The 27,937-nt window shown below is 36.0% G+C and overlaps 1 protein-coding gene and 1 pseudogene across 3 annotated transcripts in view; both read right to left on the bottom strand.

Annotated features, from left to right (window-relative positions):
- Window positions 1-27,937, bottom strand: part of ASB3 (ankyrin repeat and SOCS box containing 3) — an 89,555-nt gene that overhangs the window by 28,951 nt on the left and 32,667 nt on the right. For all 3 annotated transcript variants that reach the window (XM_054575448.1, XM_054575447.1, XM_054575449.1), the window contains exons 4-7: window positions 11,222-11,334; window positions 9,969-10,104; window positions 6,802-6,979; window positions 4,335-4,532 (exon numbers count right to left, since the gene is read on the bottom strand). In XM_054575448.1, coding sequence (XP_054431423.1) covers window positions 4,335-4,532; window positions 6,802-6,979; window positions 9,969-10,104; window positions 11,222-11,334 — 625 coding nt within the window. The remainder of the gene's footprint in view (window positions 1-4,334; window positions 4,533-6,801; window positions 6,980-9,968; window positions 10,105-11,221; window positions 11,335-27,937) is intronic.
- On the bottom strand, window positions 1,235-2,043 carry LOC129072060 (40S ribosomal protein SA-like; annotated as a pseudogene).

The raw sequence follows: 27,937 nt of genomic DNA, 5'->3' as shown, positions 1-27,937 counted from the left end.
ATGGGTCCCAGGCAAATGAAAAGTCAATTAGAAAGACTAGGAGAAGGTATCCTCAGGAAACAGGTATTTTGATGTTTTAGCTTTTCCCCCACAGGCTAACAAATAATATCTTCCAATGATTTCTGAAAAACTGAAAAACTACCTTACTAATTAAGAATACATTTGGTCCAATTACAAGTTCCCACAAGGAAGAAAAGAGCTGATAAGCCCTTTTAAAGCCAACAAACCAGATTTCAATTATGTTCTATAGGGCCACTTCACAGAGCAAAATTTCCAAGAACAGCAAAAAACAAAGCTTGTTAGCTCCTGTCCATGACCAAGGACTGCTATATACCACATTGCTGCTTCTTTACTTTTGGTTTTCAAGAGTTTGATTATTTTGAACATCTTTTCTTTGGCTTCATCCTGCATTAGTCTGGCAAGCTTCCTCAATCTGTAAGTTTATGTCTTCATTCAGTGTTGGGAAGTTTTTGGACATTAGTAGTTCACATAATTTTTCTGTGCCAGTCTTTCTCTTCTCCTTCTGGACTTGAATGACATTAATGTCAACCCATTCATATTGTCCCTCAGATCTCTAAGGCCTCTTTCTGTTTTTGTTTTGGTTTGTTTTTCCAATATTTTTTTCTCTCTGTTCTCCAGTTTGGATAATTTTATTGGTCTATCTTCAAGTTAACTGATTGTCAATTCTACTGTGGTATGGAGCTAATGCAAAAAACTTTACGTTTTAGTTATTTTTCATTTGTAAAACTGTTGTTTGATTCTTTTTTTATAGTTTTTATTTCTCAGCTGAGAATTTCTATCTTCCTATTTCAAATGTGTTTACATCATAAAGCACAATTTTAATAGTTGTTTTCAATATTTGATATTTCCAACATCCAGATCATCTCAGGATTGGCACCTACTAATTGTCTCATCCCTTGGGAACTGGTCATATTTTACTAGTTCTTCATACATCAAGTAATTTTAGAATGTATCCTGGACATTGTGAATGTTGATGTTGTACAGACTCTGGGTCCTGTTATAACCCTTTGAAGAATATTGATTTTTGTTGGTTTATTTATTTGAGCAGGCATATAACTTAGTTAGGTTCACACTGCAATTATCTTTTATAGAAACCACTTTATTTCCATCAACTTTACTTCCATTTTGTTTATGAGTTTATGGAAGCACAGCTAGACCACTCAGTGGTTATCCGTACCCATTCAGTGGCATGATCATGGAGTGGGGGCGACAACTAGTCTTCAGTGGCAGGCTGAGCACTCTAGTGTTCAGTAGGAAACTGCTGAATAGGCAGAGGGCATCTGCAAGCCTTCTGACCAGTCTGAGAACTCAGGTTGAATAGCAATAAATGCAGAAGCTGGAGCTGTCCATTCACCCTGAAATTCCTCCTTGGTCACAGCCTTGTCAGCATCAGCCTGCTGTTATTTTTCGATCTCTTCAGGATCTCTATAGAAGCAGAGATCAGGCATGACCTCCCATGGGTGCTCATAGATGATACCATGCATGCACAGAACTTCCTGAGCCAGCATCCCTTGAGAAACCCACTGAGTGAGCCCCTCATTGTTGCATGGGATGGCAGTGTCCACACAGAGCAGAGGAGAGTCTGTGTCACACAGAGAAGAGTAGGCAGATCAACATTTAATGTCTCTGTGAGAGGGTGGTGATCAGCCCTGGGATCAGTAACCACCAGAAGTCTCGGCTCCCAGAAGGCTGCCTGGATCTGGTTAGGGAAGGTTCCAGAAGCAAAACAGTGGCTCCAGTGACAGCAGCAAACTTCAGCACAGTTTTCACTGATAAGTTCTTCTGGATGATTAGGCACTGACATATGCCAGATTTTCAATGGCAACAATGGCACAGCCTGCCTGCAGAAGCTTCTCCCAGATTCTCTTAAAATCTATGATACAGATGCCATCACTTTTCCTTTGGTAAATGTACTGTTCCATTTTTAAGTCCAGGTTCATGCCACCTAAGTCGGCTCCCAAACCAAGGAATTTGAGGACACCCTGCCTTCTTCAGTTGCAGGATATTAAGGGCTCCGGACATGGTGAAGTTTCCCTCTAAGTTATGACAGGAACCCACAACAATGTTCTGTGGACCCCACTGTAGGTAGCGCAGAAAGGCCAGACTGCAGTTTCTGTTTCACCTTCTGTAGACAGTGATTCCAATGTCAGTTCGGTTCTTATAAAGACTTTGCTATGCTGTCCTGGATCTGGTCCCAAGAAGTATGCCACTCAGAGGGTTAACCTGAGACTTGGGTGGCAGTTTAAAACTTGTTTGCAACAATTTGGGTCTGTGCATTCAAAGCTTGGCATGAGCTTGGGACATATGCAGGTTCTTACACAGAATCAGAGGATGACTTCCTCCAGCCCTCTTCTTCTCCCGGGTCCCCTGCACATTCTCTGCCCCACGTGGTTGTCTTCACCTGATTCCTCAGGCCAGAAAAACATTAATTTTAAGGTGCTTCAGGGTTAACAGGAGCACTGTATTATATGTTATCTTATACTCTAGTAAAATGATGAGGCATGAGATTAGCTGCTGTGACCAGAAAGACTAATAATATCATTCCTCCAAAAGGTAAGATGAAGGTCAAAAAAAAAAACCCAAAAACCAAACTATCATTACATTGCACACACACACAAACTATCCAAAATCATTATGTTTTTACCTAACTTTTAAAAGTTCAGTTCAACTGACCAAATAATAAACTATAAGGGGAATTAGATATGAATGGAGAAAAACAACTGAAACAACTAAAGTCATCAATGCAGCCTTACCGAAGATAAACTAAAGTGTTTAGAAAGACAAAACTTGCAACAAACTTCTATGAAATCATGAAAGTTATGCACAGAGTAGGTCTCAGAGACTCAGATTAAGCAAAACCCCAAATATTCAGACTAAAAAATATACTTAGAAACTTAAATTCAAACTATTTTACATAGCAAATTGTTAAAAGACGGTAGACTCAAAAGCTTGGTAAGTTTCTGTTAAATATTTAAATTAAATCATGGATAACAAATAGTGATTTCAGGGAAGCCAATGAAATCTGAGGTATGACTGTAACCTCTTTTGTGTCATTAAAAACAATAGTGTCTATCTGCACAACTTATTGGATGAACCATAGATATTATTTGACATTACACATAGATATTATTTTCTTACACATAGCCTTATTCTTACTGTATATTTTAAAACTTCAGGAGTCTTAATATACAAGCATTGGCCAGAAGCTAATAAAACAGCAATAATTCATTTCTTCTACTTCATAGAATCATGGCAGGTCGTCAAATATTTTTAAGAACTTTTAATTATTTTGATTCACATAGAAAATGTTCCATAACAAATAATATCTACAAAAGCTATTTTTAGGTTTATAGCAAGTCTTATAAATATAAATTTCAGTTAGTAAATAATCTGAAATATAGTCAATGCCTTATTTAATAAAGTCACTTTCAATTCTTTTCCCCCCCAGCTTTATCTGGAGTATAATTGAAAAATAAGACTGACAGATATTTAAAGTATATAAAATGATGATTTCATAATGTATACATTGTGAAAAAATTCCCTCCACTGAATTAACACATACATCGCCTCACATATTATTTACTTTTGGGGGCAAGGGGAGAGAACTTAAGTTCTAGTCTCTTAGCAAATTTCAGTTTTACAATACAGTGTTATCACCTATAAGTCACCATGTTATACATTAGGCCCTCAGACCTTATTCATCACACAACTGGAAGTTTGTTTTAATTCATAAATTGCTTTGGAGACCAAGGATATCAGCGAATTCCTGCATTTATTAAATACAGTGAAAGTATCCTTTAAAATTGCTACACTAAAAATATTATCCAGCCCTGGCTGGTGTGGCTCAGTGGACTGAGCGCTGGCCTGCAAACCGAAGGGTCACCAGTTTGATCCCCAGTCAGGGCAGATGCCCGAGTTGTGGGCCAGGTCCCCAGACTGGAGTGTGAAAGAGACAACAAACTGATGTGTCCTTCCCTCTCTTTCTCCCTCCCTTTCCCTCTTGCTAAAAATAAATAAATAAAACTCGGGGGCGGGTATGTGTGTGTGAAGGGAAAAACTCGGGGGCGGGGGTGGGTGGGGGTGTGTGTGTGTGTGTGTGTGTGTGTGTAAAAAATCTGACATTATCACCTCATTTTTACTGTACTTTGACTGAACAAAGTACATCATAGAGGGTTTCTTTTGTCTGTTTTTTGTTTTTAAGTTAACAGTTTAGCACTAAGAGACATTAAGCTCCATCATCATAAAAGGAAGTCAGGGATGGAAATATATCTCCATATAGAAAAAAAGAGTAAAAATACAGCAAATATACATACTCCTTTTGGAAAGCCATGCACAGCGGAGAACTAAATCCAAAGACTAGGCACATCTGGGCATCTGGGCTGTAGCCATGCCGGAGTAACATTTCCAGGCAGTCTTCATGTCCTCCAAACACTGCTGAGTAGACAGGGCTCACTTTGTCTGGCCCAGTGTCACAGATCCGGTTAGTAAGTGGTATTAGCAAGTCCAAGATTCTGCAAGTACACGAATATAAAAGCACTTAATGTGTTTATATGCACATAAGTATAGACAACATTTCTACAGCATACATTTAAAGAGTCACCTATTGATATATGCATAATAAAAGTCTGTCTTCAGCATAGCTTCTACAGGCTCTGTACTCCAAAATGTTACACTTATTACTGTTGCTCAAAAAGATCTTTAAATTGATCCTAAACAGAATTAAATAGTGTTCTTATAAATAAATAGGTAACAGGGTGTTCTTTCTTATTTTTTTAGTAATTATTTACCTTATCATCATGACCCTACTCCCCAAGATTCAAATTTTATGTTAGATATTTTAGGATCTAATCAATTATTTCAAACTTCATTGTAGTAAATACAAACTTGTATCAAGAAGTAAGTTATTTTCCTTCTTACAGTACAAACTAAAGTGTTACTTTTCTAATTAATAAGAATTTTTTTAAATGGTAAGTAACATGAAATGAATAGTATTTTCATCAGGAAGAAATCAGAAATTCTGCTTAAATATTCTGTTCCCTCAAAAAGAATATGAGCTCTTTAAACACTGAGGGAGATTTACAAAGAAGTTGACTGGTAAGCAGAGAAAGTTCTTAAGAAAATCACTAAAACAGAAGTCCTTCTATTATTTGTGAACTTACCTCCAGCACTCAGCTGGAGAAAAAGGACGAGTCTACATTTCTAAAATTAAAAATAAAACTAGAAATAATGAAAGCTAGGAAATCCTCCCTTTCTGGGAAAAGAAAGGCAGGACTACTCCAAAGCACATTCTTTCTCTCTGATACTTGTCCTTATATAAGGCAGGCCTAAGATGATAACAGTATTAAAGCAGAGTTTACACTGACAAAACTTACCTTAGAAGTAGTATATGAAAGAAATCATCAGTGACAAACAGAATTCTCAAAATTGAGAATGAATGAGGACAAATTCCCAAGAGCTCAGAGTATAATTCCTAAGATTTATATTTAAATAAACAATTAAGAATTAAGGAAAATACTAAATTTTAAAGCCCAAATACTGTGTTAAAATAATTTGTTTAAACGTCTTAAACTTAACAAAGGTGTTTAATTTTTTTAAATTTTATTTATTTATTTTTAGAAAGGGGGAGGGAGGGAGAAAGAGAAGGAGAGAAACATCAGTGTGTGGTTGCCTCTCCCACACCCCCTACTGGGTACCTGGCCGGCAACCCAGGCATGTGCCTTGACTGGGAATCGAACTAGCGACCCTTTGATTCACAGGCCGGCACTCAGTCCACTGAGCCACACCAAACAGGGCTAATTTTTTTTAACGGTTTAGAGAAATACTCTTCCAGGAAGCAAAAACAGGCTTATACAAGTATCTTTACAAAAATAGTAAAATACCATGCCACCTAGTGGCATAGTAACCAAATTGCAGAGTCTGCTTTCCTACTAAGCACACTGACAATTTCACTATAATTTTTTAATAAAATAGCTATAAAGTTATTATTGTAAAATTGTGACTCTAAAGACTTTAATCATACATTTTAAAAACCCACTCACTGCCAATTTATGTTACGATAAACCACTGTATTCTTATAGGTATAACCAAATTAGCTTCCAAGATTCCTGGAACACCCAATTTCAAGGAGTTTCCAACCATCTTCTCTCTCTCTCTCTCTCTCTCTCTCTCACGCACACACATGCGCACATGCACATGCACACGCACAATACCAAAAATTTCATAAGAACTTTTGGCTAAGGAAAAAGAAAGAGTAATATAAGCAGGGTCAAGCACTGGTTTGGACTTGAGATTAGATAGATAAACAGAAGTGTAATCAAAGGGTTCAAAATGGCAGAACTACACAGACCACACAAAAGAAAGACTGGACTCCAACAAGGATCACACTCAAAAGCTTTCTGGATCACGGAGATAAGGTAAATAAGCAATAAGGTCATCAGATAGCTAACTAGAGATGCCTGGGATAAAACTGGAGAATGGTCTAAGAGTATGGCCATAGCTTGGGAAACGAGGGGAAAGACCTAACACCCTGAGAAAGCCCCTGGGGTTGTCGCATTCCCAGACGCTGCACCTGCCTTACACTAGAGCAGTGCATGACTAAGAGGATGTGGGGATAGCATCGGGGACAGATCTACTGTGGAGGTGGATCTACTCACTCAGCAATTTGGTAGAGGGGGCAATATCAAGGATTTTCTCTGGAAGTAATAGGTCTGGCCCAGAAGACTTATTCCTCATTACTTTCCAATTATGAGACTATTTTTACTTTCCATTTTTAACACTTACTCTGTATGGCCCATCTGTGCAGCTGCATGAATAGGTAACTGCCAATTGTCCTCATTACAGTAGAGATTAGGATCTGCCCCACTGGACAGCAAAAGCTCCACACATTCTGTGTGGCCCTCTTGAGCAGCAATGAACAAGGGAGTAGCTTTGTCCAAGGCTTGACAATTGACATTTGCACCTAATACAAAATAAAACATTTAACAGATGACTCTTATGTATGGGGTTTAAAAAAACATAATAATGAACATAAATTTCAAAGCAACTCCCTTAAAAGGGTTTCATAGTACAGGTGACCCTTGAACAATACGGGTTTGAACTGCATGGATCCAATTATATGTGGATTTTTTTCCATCTTGTAAACAGATGACATGAAGTTACAATATCAATAAATACCCAGGATGGTCAATATATTTTCTCTTTTGATTTTCTTAATAACCTTTCTTTTCTCTAGCTTAGTTTATTGTAAGAATACAGTGTATAATACATAAAACAAAAAACATATTAATTGACTTAATGTTATCAGAAGGCTGTCGGCCAATAATAGGCTATTAGGAGTTAAGTTTTGCGGGAGTTAAAGTTAAATGCAAATTTTCAACTCTGTGTGGAGGAGGCTGGTGTTAGAGCCCCTAATCCCCACATTGTTCAAGGGTCAACTGTGCAAAAGTTTCCTCTCCTCAGTGGATACTGTTGTATAAACATATTGATTTACCTAACTTGCTGGTAATTATTTAAATTGTTTTTGCTTTTTTGTTGGCAAGAAAACAAGTTATTAATATTTGAGAAATCATTTTTAAGTTAAAACAAACATCTTAGCCAATGAAGGATTCATTTCATTCTAATCCCTCCTCCAACAAGCATTCTGTGGTTCCAATAAATAATCGTTTAAAAAGGTAAAAAGCAAACCATCAAATATGGATAACATTTCTGATAATTACTGAAAAAGATAAGAAAAAACTTAAATTATGAATCTTCGTAGATGCCACTAATCAATTCAGGCTAAGTTTTATGAAAAAAATCCAGTAGATATGACATACATGGGGGCTGTGCCTTAAAACTACTATTGACTATTACATTCTTTTCTTTATGGCCAATGCATGATAAAGCCTACAATAAAAGGAAAAAAAGTCTACTTAAATGGGGTCTGAGCTGATTTTTTAAAGCACAAATTGAATCAATTATTTAGATATCAGTATATAAATTATTTAGACACCAGTATATAAAGATATGAAGAAATTGAAAGTGACCTCAATATTTGTAAAAGCTTTCAAAATAGCAGAAAGACTTGCCCAAACTTTTCTGACAATTAATGTGTTAAATATGCTAACTATGATGATATTACACAATAGTGAGAATTTTAAAATTTCTGAAATATATCTTAGTGGGAAAATCACTGTTATCAAGGGGGAAAAAATGATTTTTTATTTAAAAGGATGTTCCATAAAAACCTTTAACAAGCCAAAGCCATGAGATGGGTAAAAACTATGCAAAACATAAATGTGTTTATGGACCCTTCAGGTTCTCTAACTGGACATTCAACATGTCTAGATGGACAGAATCTTAATATAAAGTGGATGCTTCACCTACTACCAGCCTCAGAAAGAAGTAGACACTATTACTGAGGAAAGATTGAGTCAAGAAAAAAGCCTATTTAACTTTCTTTTTGAAGAAATGTTTCATTTTAATTGACAATTTCAAAGTCTCAGAGAATAAGGAACCAGTCCCTATAAGATTACAGGTAGAAAAGTTGGGAAAAATGACAGATAATTCACTGACAGTAAAGTCATTTTAAGGGGTGAGAAACATTAAAATTCACATTATAAACATACTTACATATCTTTTTTCAACTTGCTGTTCATAACTATTCAGAGAGAAGGGGGGAAAAAAAAAAAGAACAAAGCAAAACAATAGGTGCTTAACATCCCAGGAGGCAGGCTTGGCATGAGGAGAGCCACCAAGGTGCAGTTTAACCTATTTTCTTCTAAATATTAGTTACACACTAATAATTGGAATTGTGGCACTGGAAGCCATAAAATGAATTAGCATAGTCCTCAGGAAGGTATAATGGAGGAGAAGGAAGATGAAGAGTTGGAAGGCCTGGGTCCAAGTCCTGATTCTGCCAAGAGATATTTTTCAGATCTTTGGCAAGACACTTAAACACTCAGAACCTGGGATTCCTAATATAAAAACACATGTTTAAATAAGTGATTTTGAAGATTCCTCTCAAAAAAAGATATACAGGCTCATCTCTTTAACAGAAATCTTAATTTGACACTTAATGACCAGTTGTTTCTTTTGCTTCCTACTTCAACTTGAGTATTTGAAGGTTTGTAAAGAGAAATTAAAAATAAGGAAATACATGCCCTGCTGTGTAAATACTTTCTTTTATGTATTTAGAGGTAATTTAGTAAAAGCCTAGGTATTACAGGAGGTATATGAAAAGCATAGGTATTTAAAAATTTTATACTGAATGTAATTGAAAAAAATTTTTTTAATTTGTCTGATGGTAAAGCTGGTGTATTTCCCTTCTGCTCTTAACTACCCATGCTTCATCAGGTTAGCACTCATGAGGGCATATGAGGTGTTTGGACAAATTTAAAAGCCCTTACGTAACAAATGTTCTGGTCCCAAATGTCACACAGTATAAGAATGCCACCTCAATTCCATTTTCTCTGAAAATGCTGAAGGGATAATGGTTGTCATGAAGAAACCTTTAGCAGGTTTATGCTGCTATTAACATAAAAAGGTATAAACATTCTTTGAAATAAACCCATTTAAACAATCATACAATCGATCAAAACATATAACTCAAAGGCTTATCTAATAAATTAATCAATCCTAAAATAGCTTTCTGCCGTACAAAATTGGAACTACTCAGGTCCCTCTAAGAAAAGACAGCCCCATCATTCAGCCTCAAACAAATATGCTTTAGTGATACACCATTATGTTTCTCTTCAGATAAATTAGCAGCTGTACATTGCATTATGCTAGTAATAGACACTTTGTAACCAGACTTATAAATTAACTTGTATGTACTCTTATTTACCACCAACATAAAACCATAAATTTCACAACCTGATTTACATCTGGTCAAGAATTCTTCCTCCAAGGAGGATACACAGTTAACATTCATGATCTTAACAGTGCAAAGGCTAATGGATTAATCTTACCCGATGAAATAAGTATGCTCAAACTTTCTAGTTTGCCATACTGAGCAGCCACAAATAAAGGTGTGATTCCGAAGTCATCCTGGCATTCCTTGTTTGCTCCTCTTTTAAGGAGCAACTTTATGATTTCAGCATTTTCCTAAAGCACAGATTCATGTTTTAATAAGAGAAAATAGAAGGTATCTCTTTTCTTATCACTGTGTTTTGTTTTGTTTTTCATCCTCACTAAAGGAAAACCTTTTTTAAAAAGTTGACGGGTTGGAAGTATTGGATTGGCCAAAAAGTCCATTACATTTTTTTCCATACATGGCTCTAGTAGCACTTAGTTGTCTTTAACTTCATTTGAAACAATTTTGTTAAATTGTATTGTGACAGCTGTCATATCAGCATCCATTTAAAAAAACTTTTCAAAATTGGTGAATTTTTTGCAGCTATTTTAATATTGAAGATGGAAAAAAATACACAAGATTTTTGATGTATTATGCTTCATTATTTCAAGAAAGGTAAAAACACAACTGAAATGCAAAAAAAGACTTGTGCAGTGTATGCAGAACATACTGTGACTAACTGAATGTATCAAAAATGGTATGAGAAGTTTCTTGGTACTACTGACCAAGAATTATTTTGGCCAAATAATTCTTTGCTGCGGGGCTGTCTTATGCATGGGAAGATGTTTAGCAACACCCCTGGCCTTTACCCACCAGAAGCCAATAGCAGGAGATAAATGACATACTCATAATATCCAAATCAATAAAGTTATTGGTGAAATTGAATAATGTGTCTTTTAAGGAAAAAACTAAATGAACTTTTTGGCCAATCTAATATTAAACGATCAGATTATTATACACCTTTAGCAAGCCCATTAAACAGATCTCTAGGAAATATAATCCTTATAAAATCCTGTAAAATTAGCTTGCTAGCCCAAGCACTAAAAGTTATCACAGTTTCTAAACACACTGTTCTATTTAAAATAAGCCAGTGCTCCTTATCAATTTATATCCCAAGGGTTCTGATGGTCTCTTAACTATGCTATCAACATTTGAAAAACTTAGATAATCTGTGTCCCAAAGCTGCTGAAACTACTAGAGCAGTTGGCTTATTCAGAATGATCATTAGCATTTAGACTGCCTTTTCTGCACTGTAGTAACCATCATAAATCACAGGCAAGTAGGAAGCAAAAACTGTATAGAACTGTCATTTTAAAAGGGTAAAACACACAATTTACAGGAAGATGAAATAATAAATTCTGAAGTTACCTGAAAAGTAGCCTGGTGCAAGGCATTCCATCCACACATAGAATGGGACCCATTAACATTTGCTCCATGTCGAAGCAACAGCCTTAACACATCTATCCGTCCATTTTCAACAGCTGCAACACAGCAGTCAAAAAAAATTATTGTCAGTAGAAAGGCATATTTGTAGGACTAGATACTTTGGTGATGTTCTCATCACTTACTCACCTTGAAATTCACAATGCTGTGATCATTCCTATCAACAAATCAAAACACATACTCCCTATGCAATGCCAAAACATTTATCACAATTTTCTTAGCCCAAACCCATTAATATATACATCCTTTCTGTGCACATGCAGGTTATTTACAATTGTGTTTTAAAAGATAGAGGAAACAAAAGCAAGAAGCAAACATTTATTCTCTCTGATAATGGAGACAATATGTTTCTATTTCGTTAAAAATGCAATTGAGAGGAGAATGGGGCAAACAGGTTAGAAGAAAGTCTCCAAATGATTGAAAGGTTTCCTATCGTTATCATTCGATCAAAAATGACAATAGTCACTGGCAACTGAATGAGAAATAACTGAAAGTTCTGCACATTGGGTATTTTTTGCCATCATACACAGCAATCATTGTTAAAAATAAAAATAAAGCTTTTTCGCATCAGGTTTACCACCAGAACACAGGTGTCGCAAAAACTGCCACTAAATCAAAGCCAAAATGGGAAAGGAGAAGACTCAAATCAACACTGTGGTCACTGGACACATAGATTCTGGCAAGTCTACCGCTACTGGCCGTCTGATCTACAAATGTGGTGGGTCCAACAACAGAACCATTGAAAAATGTGAGAAGGCTGCTGAGATGGGGAAGGGCTCCCTCAAGCACACCTGGATCTTGGATAAACTGAAAGCTGAACACGAGTGTGGTATCACCATTGATATCTCCCTGTGGAAATTTAAGACCAGCATTATGTGACCATCATAGATGCCCCAGGACATGGAGGCTTTATCAAAAACATGATTACAGGCACATCTCAGGCTGACTGTGCTGTCCCGATTGTTGCTGCTGGTATTGGTGAATTTGAAGCAGGGATTTCCAAGAATGGGGAGGCCCAAAAGCATGTCCTTTTGGCTTACACACTGGGTGTGAAATAGCTGATTGTTACCAAAATGGATTCCCCTGAGCTGCCCTGCAGCCAGAAGAGAATGAGGAAATTGTTAAAGAAATCAGCACCTACATTAACGAAATTAGCTAGAACCCTGACACAGTAGCATTTGTGCCAATTTTTGGTTGGAATGGCAACAACACGCTGAAGCCAATTGCAAACATGCCTTGGTTCAAGGGATGGAAAGTCACCCATAAAGATGACAATGCCAGTGGAACCACACTGCTTGACACTAATTGCATCCTGCCACCAACTTGTCCAACCAACAAGCGCCTGTGTCTGCCCCTCCAGGACGTCTACAAAATTGGTGGTATTGGTACTATCCCTGTGGGCCGAGTGGAGACTGGTGTTCTCAAACCCGGCATGGTTGGTGCTGGTCACCTTTGCTCCAGTCAACATTACAACTGAAATAAAGTCTATTGAAATGCACCACGAAGCTTTGAGTGAAGCTCTTCCTGGCAACAATGTGGGCTTCAATGTCAAGAACTTATCTGTCAAAGATATTCATTGTGGCAATGTGGCTGCTGACAGCAAAAATGACCCACCAATGGAAGCAGCTGGCTTCACAGCTCAGGTGATCATCATGAACTATCCAGGCCGAATCAGTGCTGGATATGCACCTGTTCTGGATCACACAGCTCACACTGCTTGCAAATTTGCTGAGCTGAAGAAGATTCATCATCATTCTGGGGGAAAGCTGGAAGATGACCCAAAGTTTTTGAAACCTGGTGATGCTGAGATCACTGATATGGTTCCTGGCAAGCCCATGTGTGTTGAGAGCTTCTCTGATTTTCCTCCTCTGCTCCACTTGGCTGTTTATGACATGAGACAGACAGCTGCTGTTGGTGTCATCAAAAGCGGTAGACAAGAAGGCTGCTGGAACTGGCATAGTCACCAAGTCTGCCCAGAAAGCTCAGAAGGCTAAATGAGTATTATTTCCAACACCTGCCACCCCAGTCTTAATCAGTGGTCAGAGAACAGTCTCAGAACTGTTTGTCTCAACTGGCCATTTAAGTTTAATAGTAAAAGACTGGTAAATGATTACCATGCATCATAAAACCTTCAGAAGGAAAGGAATGTTTTGTGGACCATTTGGGTTTTTTGTGGGTGGCAGCTTTTTAAGATAGTTTTTTTAAATCAGTACCTTTTAATGGAACAAAACTGACCAAAAATCCATCACAGAATTTTAAGACCTATTAAAACAAAATTTAATGAAAAAAAAAATTAAACTTCACTTATTTGAACTTAAAGGGGACTCCGGATAAAGAGTGTTGCTAAAGAAATGCATTTAACTTAACTACAGTGACTGAATCTAATGACTCACTTTTGAAACAATATGGCAGTTCCTCCAAAAATTAAGAATAGAGCCACCATGTGACCCAACAACCCTCTTCAGGGTATGTACCCCAAAAATTTGAAAACTTTTATTCATAAGGATATATAAGGTCTGTCTGGAAAAAAATGTACATTGTTAATATAACAAGAACAGTTTGCACGACATCAATGTAACCTGACAGCCAAGGAGAATGGACTGGAACACACATGTGAACAATGATGATTTCACCGTACTAGTCATTGGGGGGCGGTAGAGGCCATTGAGTGAGCATTTATACTGTGTGGTCATTGCATTTAAAATGACTGAGTGAGCAGAGCAACAAATCTGCATCAAATTTTGTGTTAAGCTTGAACATTCCTCTGCAGAAATTGTTTGGATGATTCAGAAGGCCACAGCTATGAGCAACTGGTGATTGGCAGCTTCATCACAACAACATGGCCGCTCATGCATCACGTCTTGTGCAGTTTTTTGGCGAAACATTAAATCACCCTGGTGACTCAGCACCCCTAAAGCCCAAATCTGGTGCCCTGCAATTTCTGGCTTTTCCCAAAATTAAAATCAAATTTGAAAAGGAAGAGATTTCAGGCCATCAATGAGATTCAGGAAAATATGACAGGGCAACAGATGGCAATTGGGAGAACTATGTGAGGTCCCAAAGTACCTACTTTGATGGGGACTGAGGCATCATTGTTCTATGTACAATGTTTCTTGTATCTTGCATCTTCTTCAATAAATGTCTCTATTTTTCATATTGCATGGCTCAGTACCTTCTGGACAGACATCGTATGCACCCCTATGTTCACTGCAGCATTATGCATGGTAGCCAAGAGATAGAAACAACCCAATTATCTTTCGATGGATGACTGGATAAAGAGGGTGTGGTACATATAAACAACGGAATATTACTCAGCCATAAGAAAGGGTGAAATACTTCCATTTGCAACAACATGGATGGATCTTGAGAGCATCATGCTTAGCAAAATAAAATGGAAAAGGGCAAGAACCATGTTAATTTCACTCAAATATAGGCTTTAAAACAGAAAGCAACAAACTCAAACAGAGATAATGGAAGGGTGGTTACCAGAGGAGGGGAAATAAGGTGGGTAAAAGGGGTAAAAACTTATGGTGATGGAGGGACACTAGACTTTGGGTGGTGAGCACACAATGCAATATACAGATGATGTACTATTATTGAATTATATACTTGAAACTATGTAATGTTACTAACCAATGTCACCCCACCCAATACACTTAATAAAAAAAGTAAAATACATTTCTAAAAAAACTAATGGCTCCCAAGTTGCTGGTAAAGTAGGTCCTTCAAAGGATAGTTTGCATGCCTATAGATACCTAAACATCATGTGCCCTTTTACAAATTTCACCGAATTATTCTTTCTTTTTCATATATCTAATTTAACATTAGCACAAGATATGTGTAGTTTAATATCATGTACATATAACAATTTCTAAATCCTACCTAGTGAAGGTGAACATAGGTATAATGCTATTAAGTTAATAGAACAAACAAGTAGGGCTAAACTTTCCAGAATGTTATCTACTATAAAACTTTCTGCTATGAAGATGGCAGCAAGCCTGGAGGAGTTAATGAAAAAAATAATAATAATGCCAGAAGAGAGATGCACAGTACTTAATTAAATAAGTATACATACACACATATTCCATTAAGTACATAAGGTATACTGTGGATGCTATAGGTGTGAGGCTATAACAATGACTTCTCAGAATTACAAGTTTGGGTAAATATCAGCATCTATAAAAGAAAGAGAGCAGAGATGTGTATAAAGTCTAATTTCATGTGCTTGGTAATGGAAAGGAAAAAAAATAAGATTTTAAATTTTACTCTAAGCATAGTTATTCTACATCTTCTACTGTAGTAGGAAGCAGGAATCAAGAACTCTCAATCAGAAATTAGAAAGTTACTAAATATTTGGCCACACTTAAAAAATGCTAGTATAGATATAACAATAGGAAAATAAAATATCGCATTTTGCCATGTATAATGTGCAATTTTTTCCCCAAATTTTTGAGGGAAAAATAAGGATGCTCATTATACGTGTATAGTACTAATTCTGTATCTACATAATGTTTTTAATTCTTTTATTTATGCTTATGTGTTAAAAGTGTAAGTCTAGAAAGCAATAATGACATTCGTATGCAAAATAATACCCTGGAATATGATAATTGGTTTTGTTTTAAATATAAATAATTAATTAATTAATTAATTAATTAAAACAAAAGTTTTTTTTTTTTCCTGAAAGTTTGGGCCAGAAACGTGGGTGCACAGCAAAATACGGCACTTAAAAGTATAAAATAAGAAACAATAAATGTACTCATTATTATTAAAGACGGTAACATGTCTTTGATATCTATTAGTTTTGTATATTGAATTTACACTAAAGCTTATTTTCCCCATAAGAATCGTACCCTGGCCTGGTGTGGCTCAGTGGGTTGAGCACTGGCCTGCAAACCAAAGTGTTGAGAGTTCGATTCCCAGTCATGCCTGGGTTGCGGGCCAGGTTACCAATAGGGGGCGCGTGAGAGGCAACCACACAATAATGTTTCCTTCCCTTTCTCCCTTCCTTCTCCCCTCTATAAAAGTAAATAAATAAGATTTTTAAAAAAGAAAGAATTTTCAGAACTTCTTTAATGAAGAATTCTCTTACACTGGGAGGTTTCAGAAATTTAACCACCATGGTTGAGATAGTACCACTACAGAATAAGTTTAATAAATCGTATTTCTAAGTTAACATTCAAGGGCATTTTACTAGGGAAAAAACAACAGTTTTTCAAGCAGTTGTTTTTCTATAATCAATCTAAATTCAATCTAATTTTTGGATAGAGGTCATGATAGAAAAGGAAGAAAATCTGTTTCATACTCAATTCATATATCATTATCAGTGATTGCTGGCAAAAATTATTCTACAGCCAGACCCTGAGTTGAAGATTATCAGGTTGTCAGAAGTGATATATGAAGCAGAGTGAAGGTAAGTTTGTTTTTCATAAGTTAGGCTGACCTTATAAAAGTGAAAGTTGAAAAAACTTGTTTTGATTATTAAATACACTATAGAAGTCAGAGACAAAAATTATTTTCCCTTTTAATATCATAAATACATTAAAATATATGAATTCTGCACCACTAGTGAAATCATACATAAGCCAATAAATAACATTTTATAGCTCTTGCTAATTATTTCAAAATAGTGCTAATTTAGCCCTGGTTGGTGTGGCTCAGTGGATTGAGTGCCAGCCTGAGAACCAAAGGGTAGTCGGTCTGATTCCCAGTCAGGACACATGCCTGGGTTGCAGGCCAGATCCCCGTTGAAGGGTGCATGAGAGGCAACCACACACTGTTTCTCTCTCTCTCCTTCTCCCTCCTTTCCCCTCTCCCTAAAGATAAATAAATAAAATCTTTAAAAAAATAATGCAAATTTAATGGTTAATAATTAAGAAATAGTGGTTTACCAAAGTGTATTAAGAGCTTACATCTACTGCCAAAGCCTCTCCTTTGGAAAAGGTGGATTAACCTACTTTGTCCATATATAAAAAGTTGGAGGGAGAAGGAGGAACCATACAATAACAATGTATGTTCTGCATCAATAAAAGTTTATTTAAAAAAAAAAATAGACTCAAACTTTGTATCTGCTGGCCACCTAATCTACTAAGAAGTATGACACTTGGGGAAAGAAACCCTTATATGCCCAGTGCCAATCACAAACACAAGACGGGCAATAATCGTTGACTGGATGAATGGAAAAAAACAGTCTAAAAGAAAATAAGATTTCTTTCTTTTTAAAAATACACTCCCTCTCTAAACTGAATAGGCTTTGGAATTACACTGCTGGGTATAACAATATAACTAGCCATCCCACCATAAACTATCATAAGAGTGCACAAAAAAATAGAGAGAGACAACTTTTTCTGGCATCAAACAACAGGCAGGAGACTGATTCCTGAGAGAAGGAAAACGTATAAGGTGAGCCCCATGATCGTCTCACCTGTCTGCCTGGTGATATTTCTTTGATTATGGTGTAGTGAGCTAACTCTAAGCAGAGCAAGTATAAGGCTGAAGAAAGTACTTCAAGCAGAGGAAATAGTCCAAGCAGAGTCCAGCAGTCCACTGAAGTAAGGAAGCAGAGATTAGAGTTTAAGCAGTTGAAATCTGTTGGGCAAGGCCCCAGAGAAAACAGAACTATACAGAGGGGAGGGTCCCAGTGTGGAAGTTCCACAAAAATCCTTGGCTGTGATCCAGGCTGCACATGTGTAATGCAGAATGGAAGCCTACAAGAGAACTGCTAAAGCATTCAAAACACACACCATGTGATCTCACCTATAAGCGGAACCTAACCAACAATGCAAAGAAGCAAGGAAAATATGACCAGCAACACTGAAAGGAAAAGAAATCAACAGAGACAAGAGGGAAGGGGGGGGCAGGGAAAGGGAAGGGAAGGGGAAAGTCAAGGGACATATAGCAAGGACTCATGGACAAAACCAAAGGGGAAGAGCTGAGGGAGGGAAGGTGGGAGGGGGCAAGGGAAAGAGGTGGGGGGGAGGCAGAGACAAATGTATTTTAAAAGTAAATAAATTAAAAGAAAAAAAGTGAAAAAAAAACATACACAATTTATCTAGGCGGTCAAGTATTATTTTACTTTATTGTCACAATTATGTGCTTTGTTGTATTAATCCTCCACAATTTACTAATAAATTCTATTAAGAAAACTACTTTTTAAAATGGAAAAAAAAAAAAAAAAGAAGCATTCAAAACAAACCAGAACTAACTAGAGGTCAAACAGTGCTTGGAGGCAATGGCACTTTGAGAAGCTCTGTCCAGGTCAGAGTAGTGAAACCACAGTATGTCAGGAACACCCTGGGCATCCAGCTGTGACACCTGAAAGGCAGAGCCCTAGAAATAAGGACCGCATCCGAGGGTAAAGCCAACTCTAGATCCGCTCTAAGCCTAAAAGATCAGGAGAGAGGCAGAGGTTGAGAATTGAGTCCTGCCAAAATAAATAGGCTTGGGAACCTTTGGCTCTCCACAGATCTAGTCTAACAAAGCATAAAACTGAACCCAAACAATTTCAAGGTGATAAAATAGTAAATTATATACCTGTTAAGAAAAAAAGAATCAACATTTCTCAGATGAACATGATGGAATTCAAGTCTCTATATATCCACAATATCTATTATGTAAGTCAGAAAATAGTCAAAAGAAATTGACCCCAAAATGGCCCATATATTGGATTTAGCAGATTAACTAAAGCAGCTATTATAAATATGCTTTAAAATTTGAAGGAAAATATGTTCAAATTTTTTATTTCTAATATATATGGTTTAAAGACAGGTAAACATTGAGAATCTCAACAGAGAAGTGAAGCTATATTTTTAAAAGAACCAAATGAAAATTCTAGAATTGAAAAAAATGAAATGATAGGCTTAAAAGAAAATTAGAGATTGTAAGAGTCCATGAAGTTAAAGGCATCAATATAAATCATCCTATCTAAAGAACTGAGAGGAAAAAAGTCTAAAGGAAAATAGCAATTGTTCAGACCTTTGGTACAGCATCAAATAATCCAACACACATACAATCCAAATTTCAGAAGGAGAAGAGTAAGAATAGGACAGAAAAAATATGTATCTGAAGAAATAATGGCTGGAATTTTCTAAAATTTGATTTTAGAAACAAAAAACAAAAGCCATATTGACTTAAAGATCCAAGATAATCAGTGAACCGCAGTGGTTTTGTTATCAGTATATAGATAATTATTAATGAGAATGGAGAAAAATGGGGAGCAAAAGGGAATTAAACACTGAATATATTAAATTAATATTAAACATTTAATAAATTGGGTAGCATAAGTCTGCTTGCTTCACCAGGAAACTATAGCTTTTCACACTCCAGGGAACCACAGCATTGTGCTCTGCCTAGGGGATTAACACTCCTCCCTTCCCAACTACTCTGGTACCAGATTGTTGGCGGGCACAGAGGAGGGTCCTGAACCACAGAGGTCTGTCAGTCTAACGAAGGGACATGAACCCATCTAAAGCTAGTGCAAGTTTAGGAAGTTGATTGGTTCTTTTGAAAAAGCACTTGGTATCTTTGTTTTTGTTTTTAAATCTTGCCCTGGCCAATGTGGCTCAGTTGATTGGAGCATCATCCAGTGACCAAAGAGCTGAGGGTTTGATTCCTGGTCAGGGCACAAACCTAGGTTGCAGGTTTGATCCCCAATTCAGGTGCATCCAGGAGGCAACCAATCGATGCTTCTCTTATGGCATCAATCTTTCTTTCTCTCTTCCTCTTTCTCTAAAATCGATGAAAAAATGTCCTCGGGTGAGGATGAAAAAAAATTTTTTTTTAAACATCTGTATCCTTTGTAGAGACATACAAAAATATTTATATTTTAAATATTTAAGTATGGTAAATGGGGTTTTCCTTCAAAATAATGAGTGGAGCCCTGGCTCAGTGGATTGAGCGCCAGCTTGCAAACCAACAGGTCACTAGTTTGATTCCCAGTCAAGGCATATACCTGGCCTGGGTTTGGGGCCAGGTCCCCAGCAGGGGGCATGTGAGAGGCAAACACACATAGATGTTTCCCTCCCTCTTCTTCTCCTTCCCTTCCCCTCAGTCTAAAAATAAATAAGTAAAATCTTTTTTTTTTTAAATGGGTGGAAATATGTAATATGTTTTTTTTTTCCCACCCATTTAAAAAAAATAAAATAAAAAAATAAATAAATGGGTGGAGATAGTAGATAGAACTATAACTGAAATAACACTGGCCCTGAGTGTTAGGTACGTGGTGATTTATTACATCTTTCTCTATACTTTCAAATTGTCAGTTAGTATTAAAAAGAAAAAAGAAAGGCTACCACCAATTCTGAAGAGAATTTCAAATAGGAATTCCAAAAACACTGTGCATCTGAAATATTCCTCAAGTGTATAAATGTGAATTTTAAAAAACATATCAGAATAAAAAATCTAACTGGACACTGTCCTACTTTCTTAACATAGTATTTTAACATTACATTTTATATATTAATTAAAAATGTTTTAAAACCTAAAGAAACAGGGAGAGGGAGAAGTGACAAGGAAGTAGATGAATCTACACAGAAAAATAAAGTAATTAGAACAGACTAACCTTCATAAAACTTTGTGCATTTTATGGTACTTACAGTTTGCCTTGAATGAGTTATTATACTATCCCCAACTAGACAGGAAGCCCTTGAAAGCAGTAATAAAGGGCAGAACCCTTAGGATCACCTAATCAGTTGCAGATGCAAATTAAGCAGCAACTTCTACCATCCCATTGATAAGCAAAGCTGATTGGCTAAGCTGGTGGTTTTTTGCTCCCTTGTTTTTCTTTGTGGGACCCACATAGTATTACATGCTAGACCCAGGAGACACATGCTCCAAAGGTAGAAGAGGACAAGTGCACGATTGAAGATGCATGAAGAGCTGCACTCACCAACAGAGAAGTAACTAATCACATGTGGCTATTTAAATTTAAATTAATTAAAATTAAATAAAATTAAAGTTTTACTACCTCAATCAAACTAGCCATATTTAAATTACTCAAGAGCCAAACATGACTAATGACTATCATACTGGACAGTGTAGATGTAGGACATCTCCAAGGTCTATTGGACAGCACTGGCCTAGAGTTTAAAAGTGAACTAAATTGGAATTTAATGTAGAATCCTAGGCATATCTACCTCCATGCTTCTTGCCTGGCAGCAGTAACAGGGAGCCAGGCCATTAGTTGTAGCTCCTATGGCTTCAGACAAGTGTTCAAGGAAATAACAAAAATGAGTAAGGCTAGAACCTAGAAAAGTATTGTGGATTTCCAGAGAGAAAAAGAAACCATAATCATAGGATCTGGTATTATACTGGCATTCAATGGACCCCAGAGCCCAAGGATAAGAATAAGAATGAAATAGAAATACCCCTTTTGGAAGGCAGATCTTAAAGTGTCTTATACACAAAGAGGGATGAGAGAAAGGCTTTCTTCCCTTCAATCCAAACATGTACTGTCTATAAGACTCCAGCTAAGACAACAGAAAAGAAATATCAGTGAGTAAGGACAAGGGGCACTGCCTCTCTCACAATGGTCATTAATATGATGTAACCTGAAAGCAAAAATCTAAGATAGCAAGAATTACATGAGAATATCCTGTAATAATTTATAGAGAGATATTTTATATTTTTGAAGAAACAAGTTTTTCCGTTCCCTGAATTAGAGGGGAAAAGAAAAAAGCAAAAAAAAAGAAAAGTAATCTGGGAAAACATATTGTAACAAAATATTTTTGAAAAGAAATTTAAAAAACTAGAAACAGCCTTTGACCCACACGAAACTTCTAACCAAAAATCTAACCGAGTGGAGGCATGTAACATATTGAGTAGTCAAAAGGCCCACATGAAGACTTCATAAAGGCATGCACTCAATGTAGGATTTTCATCTGGGACAAATATGGTGGACCTATACATATATGTAAGTGATAAACCTAACTAGGAATAGTAAACAATTATTATTTAATGGCACATTCATTAAAAAATATTTTTTTAAAACAGAGATTTTTAAAAATGTAATCCTACTGAATATTCTTTTGGAAAAATGCCTAATGTGACTATGCGTTCTGTAGATAACTACTGTAGATAAGTTTTGTACTGAATGCAAATCACGTGAGCTGAGGTTTACATCTATAAGCTAGAAACACACTCATTTTGAGGCTTAGATTTTGATAGCAATTCTAATGACAAACATCACAGCTACTGAGGCAGTAGCAAACAGTGTAACCATAGGCTGTTCAACAGCTCTAGTTATAGCAGCCAGTTGCTGATTTTGCTGAGTGTCAGAGATCACCAACATAATCAATTAGTATTTGATTTAAATATGAATGTTTAATTATATCTATGTTTTTCTAAGTTCTACATGTATTCTATTTTCCATTATGCTTTTAATTTTTCTATACAATTTAACAATAAAATCATCTTTGCACTGTATACCTAACTTGTATAAAACTTTTTTCCCTACCTCTTTCATGAAGCAGAAAGAATGTTCATAAGCCATTTATCTATAGCAATACTTCCCTGGTACTGTGGTTATACTGACATCTGGTGGCACTAGAAAAGAAAACAGACTACAAAAAAATGGATTTTTTTTAATAGTGTTGCTAATGTGACTTCAGAGTTTATATTTTTCTAAGCCTTTACCTATACCCAAGACAGCAGAACTATTAAAGTACCATATTAACTCCACTGACAGAATGCATTAGTTGCAACCCTTCACTTTGGCAATATGACTAGCAAGGATATAGAATTATTTTTAAAATGTCACTAGGTATGTAGGGCTGTCCACAGTTATTCACTTCAAAATTAAAGTTTATGATCAGAATGGTTATAAAGTAGAGCTTTTCCACCAATGATACATATGTAATTTCAAACCATTCTATATATTCAGATAGATTCCTATAATGAATCTTGGCCATGAATCTTTAATCAAAAATATAGTATTTTTATTGTTATTTAAGTTTTCTAAGATTATAATAAAAAGTTACATTTCTTTCTTATAAAGTACCTCATGTCTGTCCAATTACTAACAACCTTTATCTTGAAGATGTACACTGATAGGAAAAACCGTGATCCTGTGTCCAAAATTCATTATGACAGGAATGTAACAAAAAGGTGTGGTGAATACCTGAATCCAATTCTACATGTTGCCACAGACAATATGGCATGCATGACTCATGGTTTCTGACAGAGAAAAGTCTAATGGCCAATTAGACATCAGAAACCATATCCAGAAAAACATATCCTTCAATCTCATAGAAGTCTTGAAAGACAAAAGGCTAATCAATATCTTATTATTTATTGATTTTTTTCCATGTCTCCCCAACAACAGAGTCAAGAGAAATATTTGATTTAGATAGCACAACCTTAAACTTACAACTTCTAGAGCTATGAGACTGAATTCTACCACTTTCTGTAATTATCCAATTCCCACTTTTGAAGCATTCACATAGCAGTATTCTCTTAATAGGAGCCACCTCAGTAGGTATGATCCCCATAGTATGACTTACAGACATAAATGATTATACTGAGGAATCCCTATCAGAGCAGAAGTACATGGCAAATTATCCTTCACCCCAAGGACTCCTATTTAAGTAAGAATATTTCTATTTCAGCCATACTAACCAATGATGATCACATAATTGGCTGACAGCAATAATTATTATGAATGAAGAGACAACTGAATTAACTATGCAATGATCCAGTTTGATAGCCACACATATTGTACAGCAGAACTACTCAGTATCGTTCATAGACTGGCTGTCAATCTGCAAACTGTTACTAGTCCTCAATGAGGTAAGAAGTTTTGAACAGAAAGTAAATCAATTATGTCCCTGAGCACACTGTTTAGTTCAGCTGACATTTTTCTTGAAACATGACTTCTTTGATGAAGGAAGCAGTACACTGATTTATATTCTGGCTCAAGCCCCTATATCAATACACTGACATTTTAAGTAACGCTGCTCTATGATACCTAACGAGAACAAGGATTACACTCTATTGGCAGGGCGGTGGTGAGAAGGAGCTCATCTAGGTCTATTTCTACCATATACTAGAATATTAAATTATTGTAAAATACTGAGATCAAGAATCTTTGTTTTACTTTAAAAATTAATATGGCTACCAATTTTAATATTGTGGCATAAACTAAGCATTCCCCCATATTCTTCTTAGAAAGAATCCAAAAGCAATGAATCCAAAATCAGCAAAGAAGAAATAAAAACATACTCTCCATTACTAGCAAAAGTACGATCCAGCTAAAACTACAGATCAAAAATAAGTAAGAAAAATTCCTAAAGGAATGGAGGTCAATCCTGGGTACTTGAGGGAGGAAGGGGAGAGATGTCTCAGTTGGATGTCTTGGAAACAGGTAGCAAAGTAAACTTCTCAAAGGTGAGAGGCTCCCTCTGAGATGTAAAACTAAAGTTCTCAGCAAAAGGTAAATTCTTGGGCTGACAGCAGGACTTCTCTGGACAAGCCCTGGCTGGGGTGGCTCAGTGGATTGACTACCGGCCTGTGAATCAAAGAGTCACTGGTTCGATTCCCAGTCAGGGCACATGCCTGGGTTGCAGGCGAGGTCCCCAGTTGGGAGCGTGCAAAAGGCAACCACACATCAATGTTTCTCTCCCTCGCTTCCCCTCTCTCTATAAATAAATAAATAAAATCTTTAAAAAAAGACAATGTAGAACTTCCCCAGACCCAATTTTAGTCTCCAAGTCAGAAGAGCAGGCTCTAAACAAAGAATTGCACAAAGAAGCTATATTTGCAAGAGCAGTTGATCTCTGCTACTACAGAAGTGAAGCTGCACTGCAAAACCCACAGCTGCCTTGCCCACTGACTGGTGAAAGACAACAGCTAAATAAACTCACATGCAAAAATCCTGAGCCAAAAGGAAAACTAGCTAGTCAGGAATATGGCTTTAGCTCCCTACCATTTACAATCTGAAAATAGCCCTGGCCAGAGTGGCTCAATTGATTGAAGCATCTTCCTGAAAACCAAAAGGTCACAGGTTCGATTCTTGGTCAAGGCACACATACCTAGATTGCGGGTTCAGTCCCCAGTCTCTCACATGGATGTTATGAAGATACGTCTTCAGGCGAAGATATAAATAAATAAATAAATAATCAATCAATCTGAAAATAGCTGATTGAGCACAAACTCATGTTTCCAGGTGAGTTATCACAAAGGAACAAGTATGAATCTATACAAAGGTACAAAAAGGAGGGAGAAAGTTATAGGAAAAACTATCAGTACACCCCCAAAAACCTCTTTTCTCAGAAATATTGCCACAAAGGGAATAAAAATCATGGCTAAACCTTCTGTTATACATTTTTAAAAGAAAAATACTAAGTTACTGAAAAAAAGCACAACACTGGGATATATAAGTGCTCAAGTAACAGTTAACTAGATGATAGAAAACAGTGGACAACTTAAGACAGACCTGGAAAAAACATAACCACCACAGGAATGCAGTCCGAACTGGAAGAAATTCTAGAGAGAACAGGCATGCCTGAAAACAAACATAGAAGAGTTTTAAAAAACAAGAAAGTAAAGTGAAAATAAAGACAAAGAAGATTAGAGAAAAATAGTAGACATGAAAAACAGAAAAGATATCCAACATACAAATTAACTAGAGGCTAAGAAAATCCTCATGATAATAGAACAAATATTTAAAGATAAAATTCCAGAAAGATTTCGTAAAATACAGAAAACCTCAATCTATATATTGAAAGGGTGTTGTACCATGTCTCAGAAAAAACTGATAAAGAACAGACATAAAAAAATACTGTCACAAGAAAAGAAGCAAATAAGGTTGGCCTTAAACTTTAGAATAAAATATATTATTAAAAATTATATACCTAATCAAACTGCTATCCAAATATAAAATCATTATTCAATTATAAATAGGCAAGAACTCAGGGAATATTATTTCCACAGGTCCTTTTAGAGATCTCTATTAAAGGAAGAATTTAGTTAACCAAGCAAGACTGGAAAAACCATGGCAAAATAAATAGTGGTAAACTTCTGGGTTATTTAACCACACAACTAAGAATAAAATGAAAAGAAGGAATTAAAATGCCAGAATAGGATGTCAAATGTTACCTCCACAGACAATGCAAATATGACATAACTAACAGAAGTGGGGAAGAGAGGAAGAATAAGAATCAGATAACAACATAATACTGATTTTCTCATCTTTAAAAGCTAGAAGTTTAAACCTATCAATCTAATAAAATGATAGATTATATAAATCTATTTAATTGTATGAAGGTAAATATAAGAAAGACAGTAAGTATCTTAGTGTCCTAACTGCTTACATTAAGGACCAAAAAGATAGTCTTAAAACATTGAAGAGTATAATATAAAAAAGTAAAAAGTTACATCAAGAAACATAAAGCCATATAAAAGAGAAAAAAGTAAACAAAACATAAAATTAACATTTTTTAAATATAACTTTTTAGTGAATGCTATACTTTTGGTCTGGGAAAACTCAAACCCATATTTTCAAGAGCTAATATGACCTCAAGTAAAAAGCTTATGTTACAACCCTTGAGGAAGATGATTTATCATTCCACTGAAAATCTAAAATTAAATCATTCCAAAGGCAACATTTAATTGATATTATATATTAAGTATAGGAATGCTAAACCCCACACTCTAAGTGATTGTTTTACCAGAAAATAGTGAAAAGTAGAATAGATGGTGGTCTGTTCACTTCTGGAATACATCAACAGAGTCAAAGGATATGCCACATGAGCTGAATGAAGTATAACACATTTTTACAGCTAAATACTGAAATAGGCAGTCTCATATAACACTGTTTATAAAACACTTTGTTCTTATTAAACATCACTGCTATGTTTAACATTGAAGGTTACACAGAATAAGCAGAGACTCAGAAGAACAAAAAATGAAAAATAATCCATCAAAAGCCAGAACTGCAAGCTGTGCAGTTCCCACAGAAATTGTTTTATGAAGTCACATTGAGTTGGATTTGAGTCTCCAATTTATCAGTGTTGTTTTATATACAGCAAAATAAAGAGAAAACCTATTTCCTATATAATTAACTGGATTTTCACTTAGAGTCTGCTATATTTATAAATAAGAATATTCTTATTTCCAAAGCAATTTTACAAATCTATCCTTAGAATATTTACTATATATGCATTTATGAGACAAGGAAAAGAAAGTGGGGAAAGGAGGAGACAAGGGCAAAATAAATAAGGGGGTAGGCTCCTTATTAAAGCATAAATTTTAAATTGCATGCTAACCAAAATATGTGCTGGAAGGATAATTTTCACGTGGAAAAATAAGAAGCAGTTTCCTGAAGTTCCCTTTTCTTGTGGGGTTTTCTAATTTCTTACTGACATCAAACTAAAGTGTTCCCCTCTGAACTCATTTTTATGAAAATCCTGATGAGTTGTGTATAGAAAAATGTCCCAATTATAAACCGTGGAATAGCGAACGTTTTAACTCTCTGCATCTAACCTTCAGTTCAATCATAATCACGCATCACTGACATCAATGACTCTTCCAGTCATCTAGCAAGTTTCCACAGTTTTGTAATCGTTTCCTATCCCTTGAACCTCTGGTTTTATATTTATAGCTTCTAGCAACAGTCTAGGTAACTGGGCCATCAGAACAGATACTATAACA

Source organism: Pteronotus mesoamericanus, unplaced genomic scaffold (genome assembly GCF_021234165.1).
Source record: "Pteronotus mesoamericanus isolate MK-2021 breed Mesoamerican mustached bat unplaced genomic scaffold, CSHL_Meso_final contig_291, whole genome shotgun sequence".
Classification (NCBI taxonomy): Eukaryota; Metazoa; Chordata; class Mammalia; order Chiroptera; family Mormoopidae; genus Pteronotus; species Pteronotus mesoamericanus.
The sequence above is the reverse complement of the archived record's forward strand: the minus strand, read 5'-3'. Positions and strand labels throughout refer to the sequence as shown.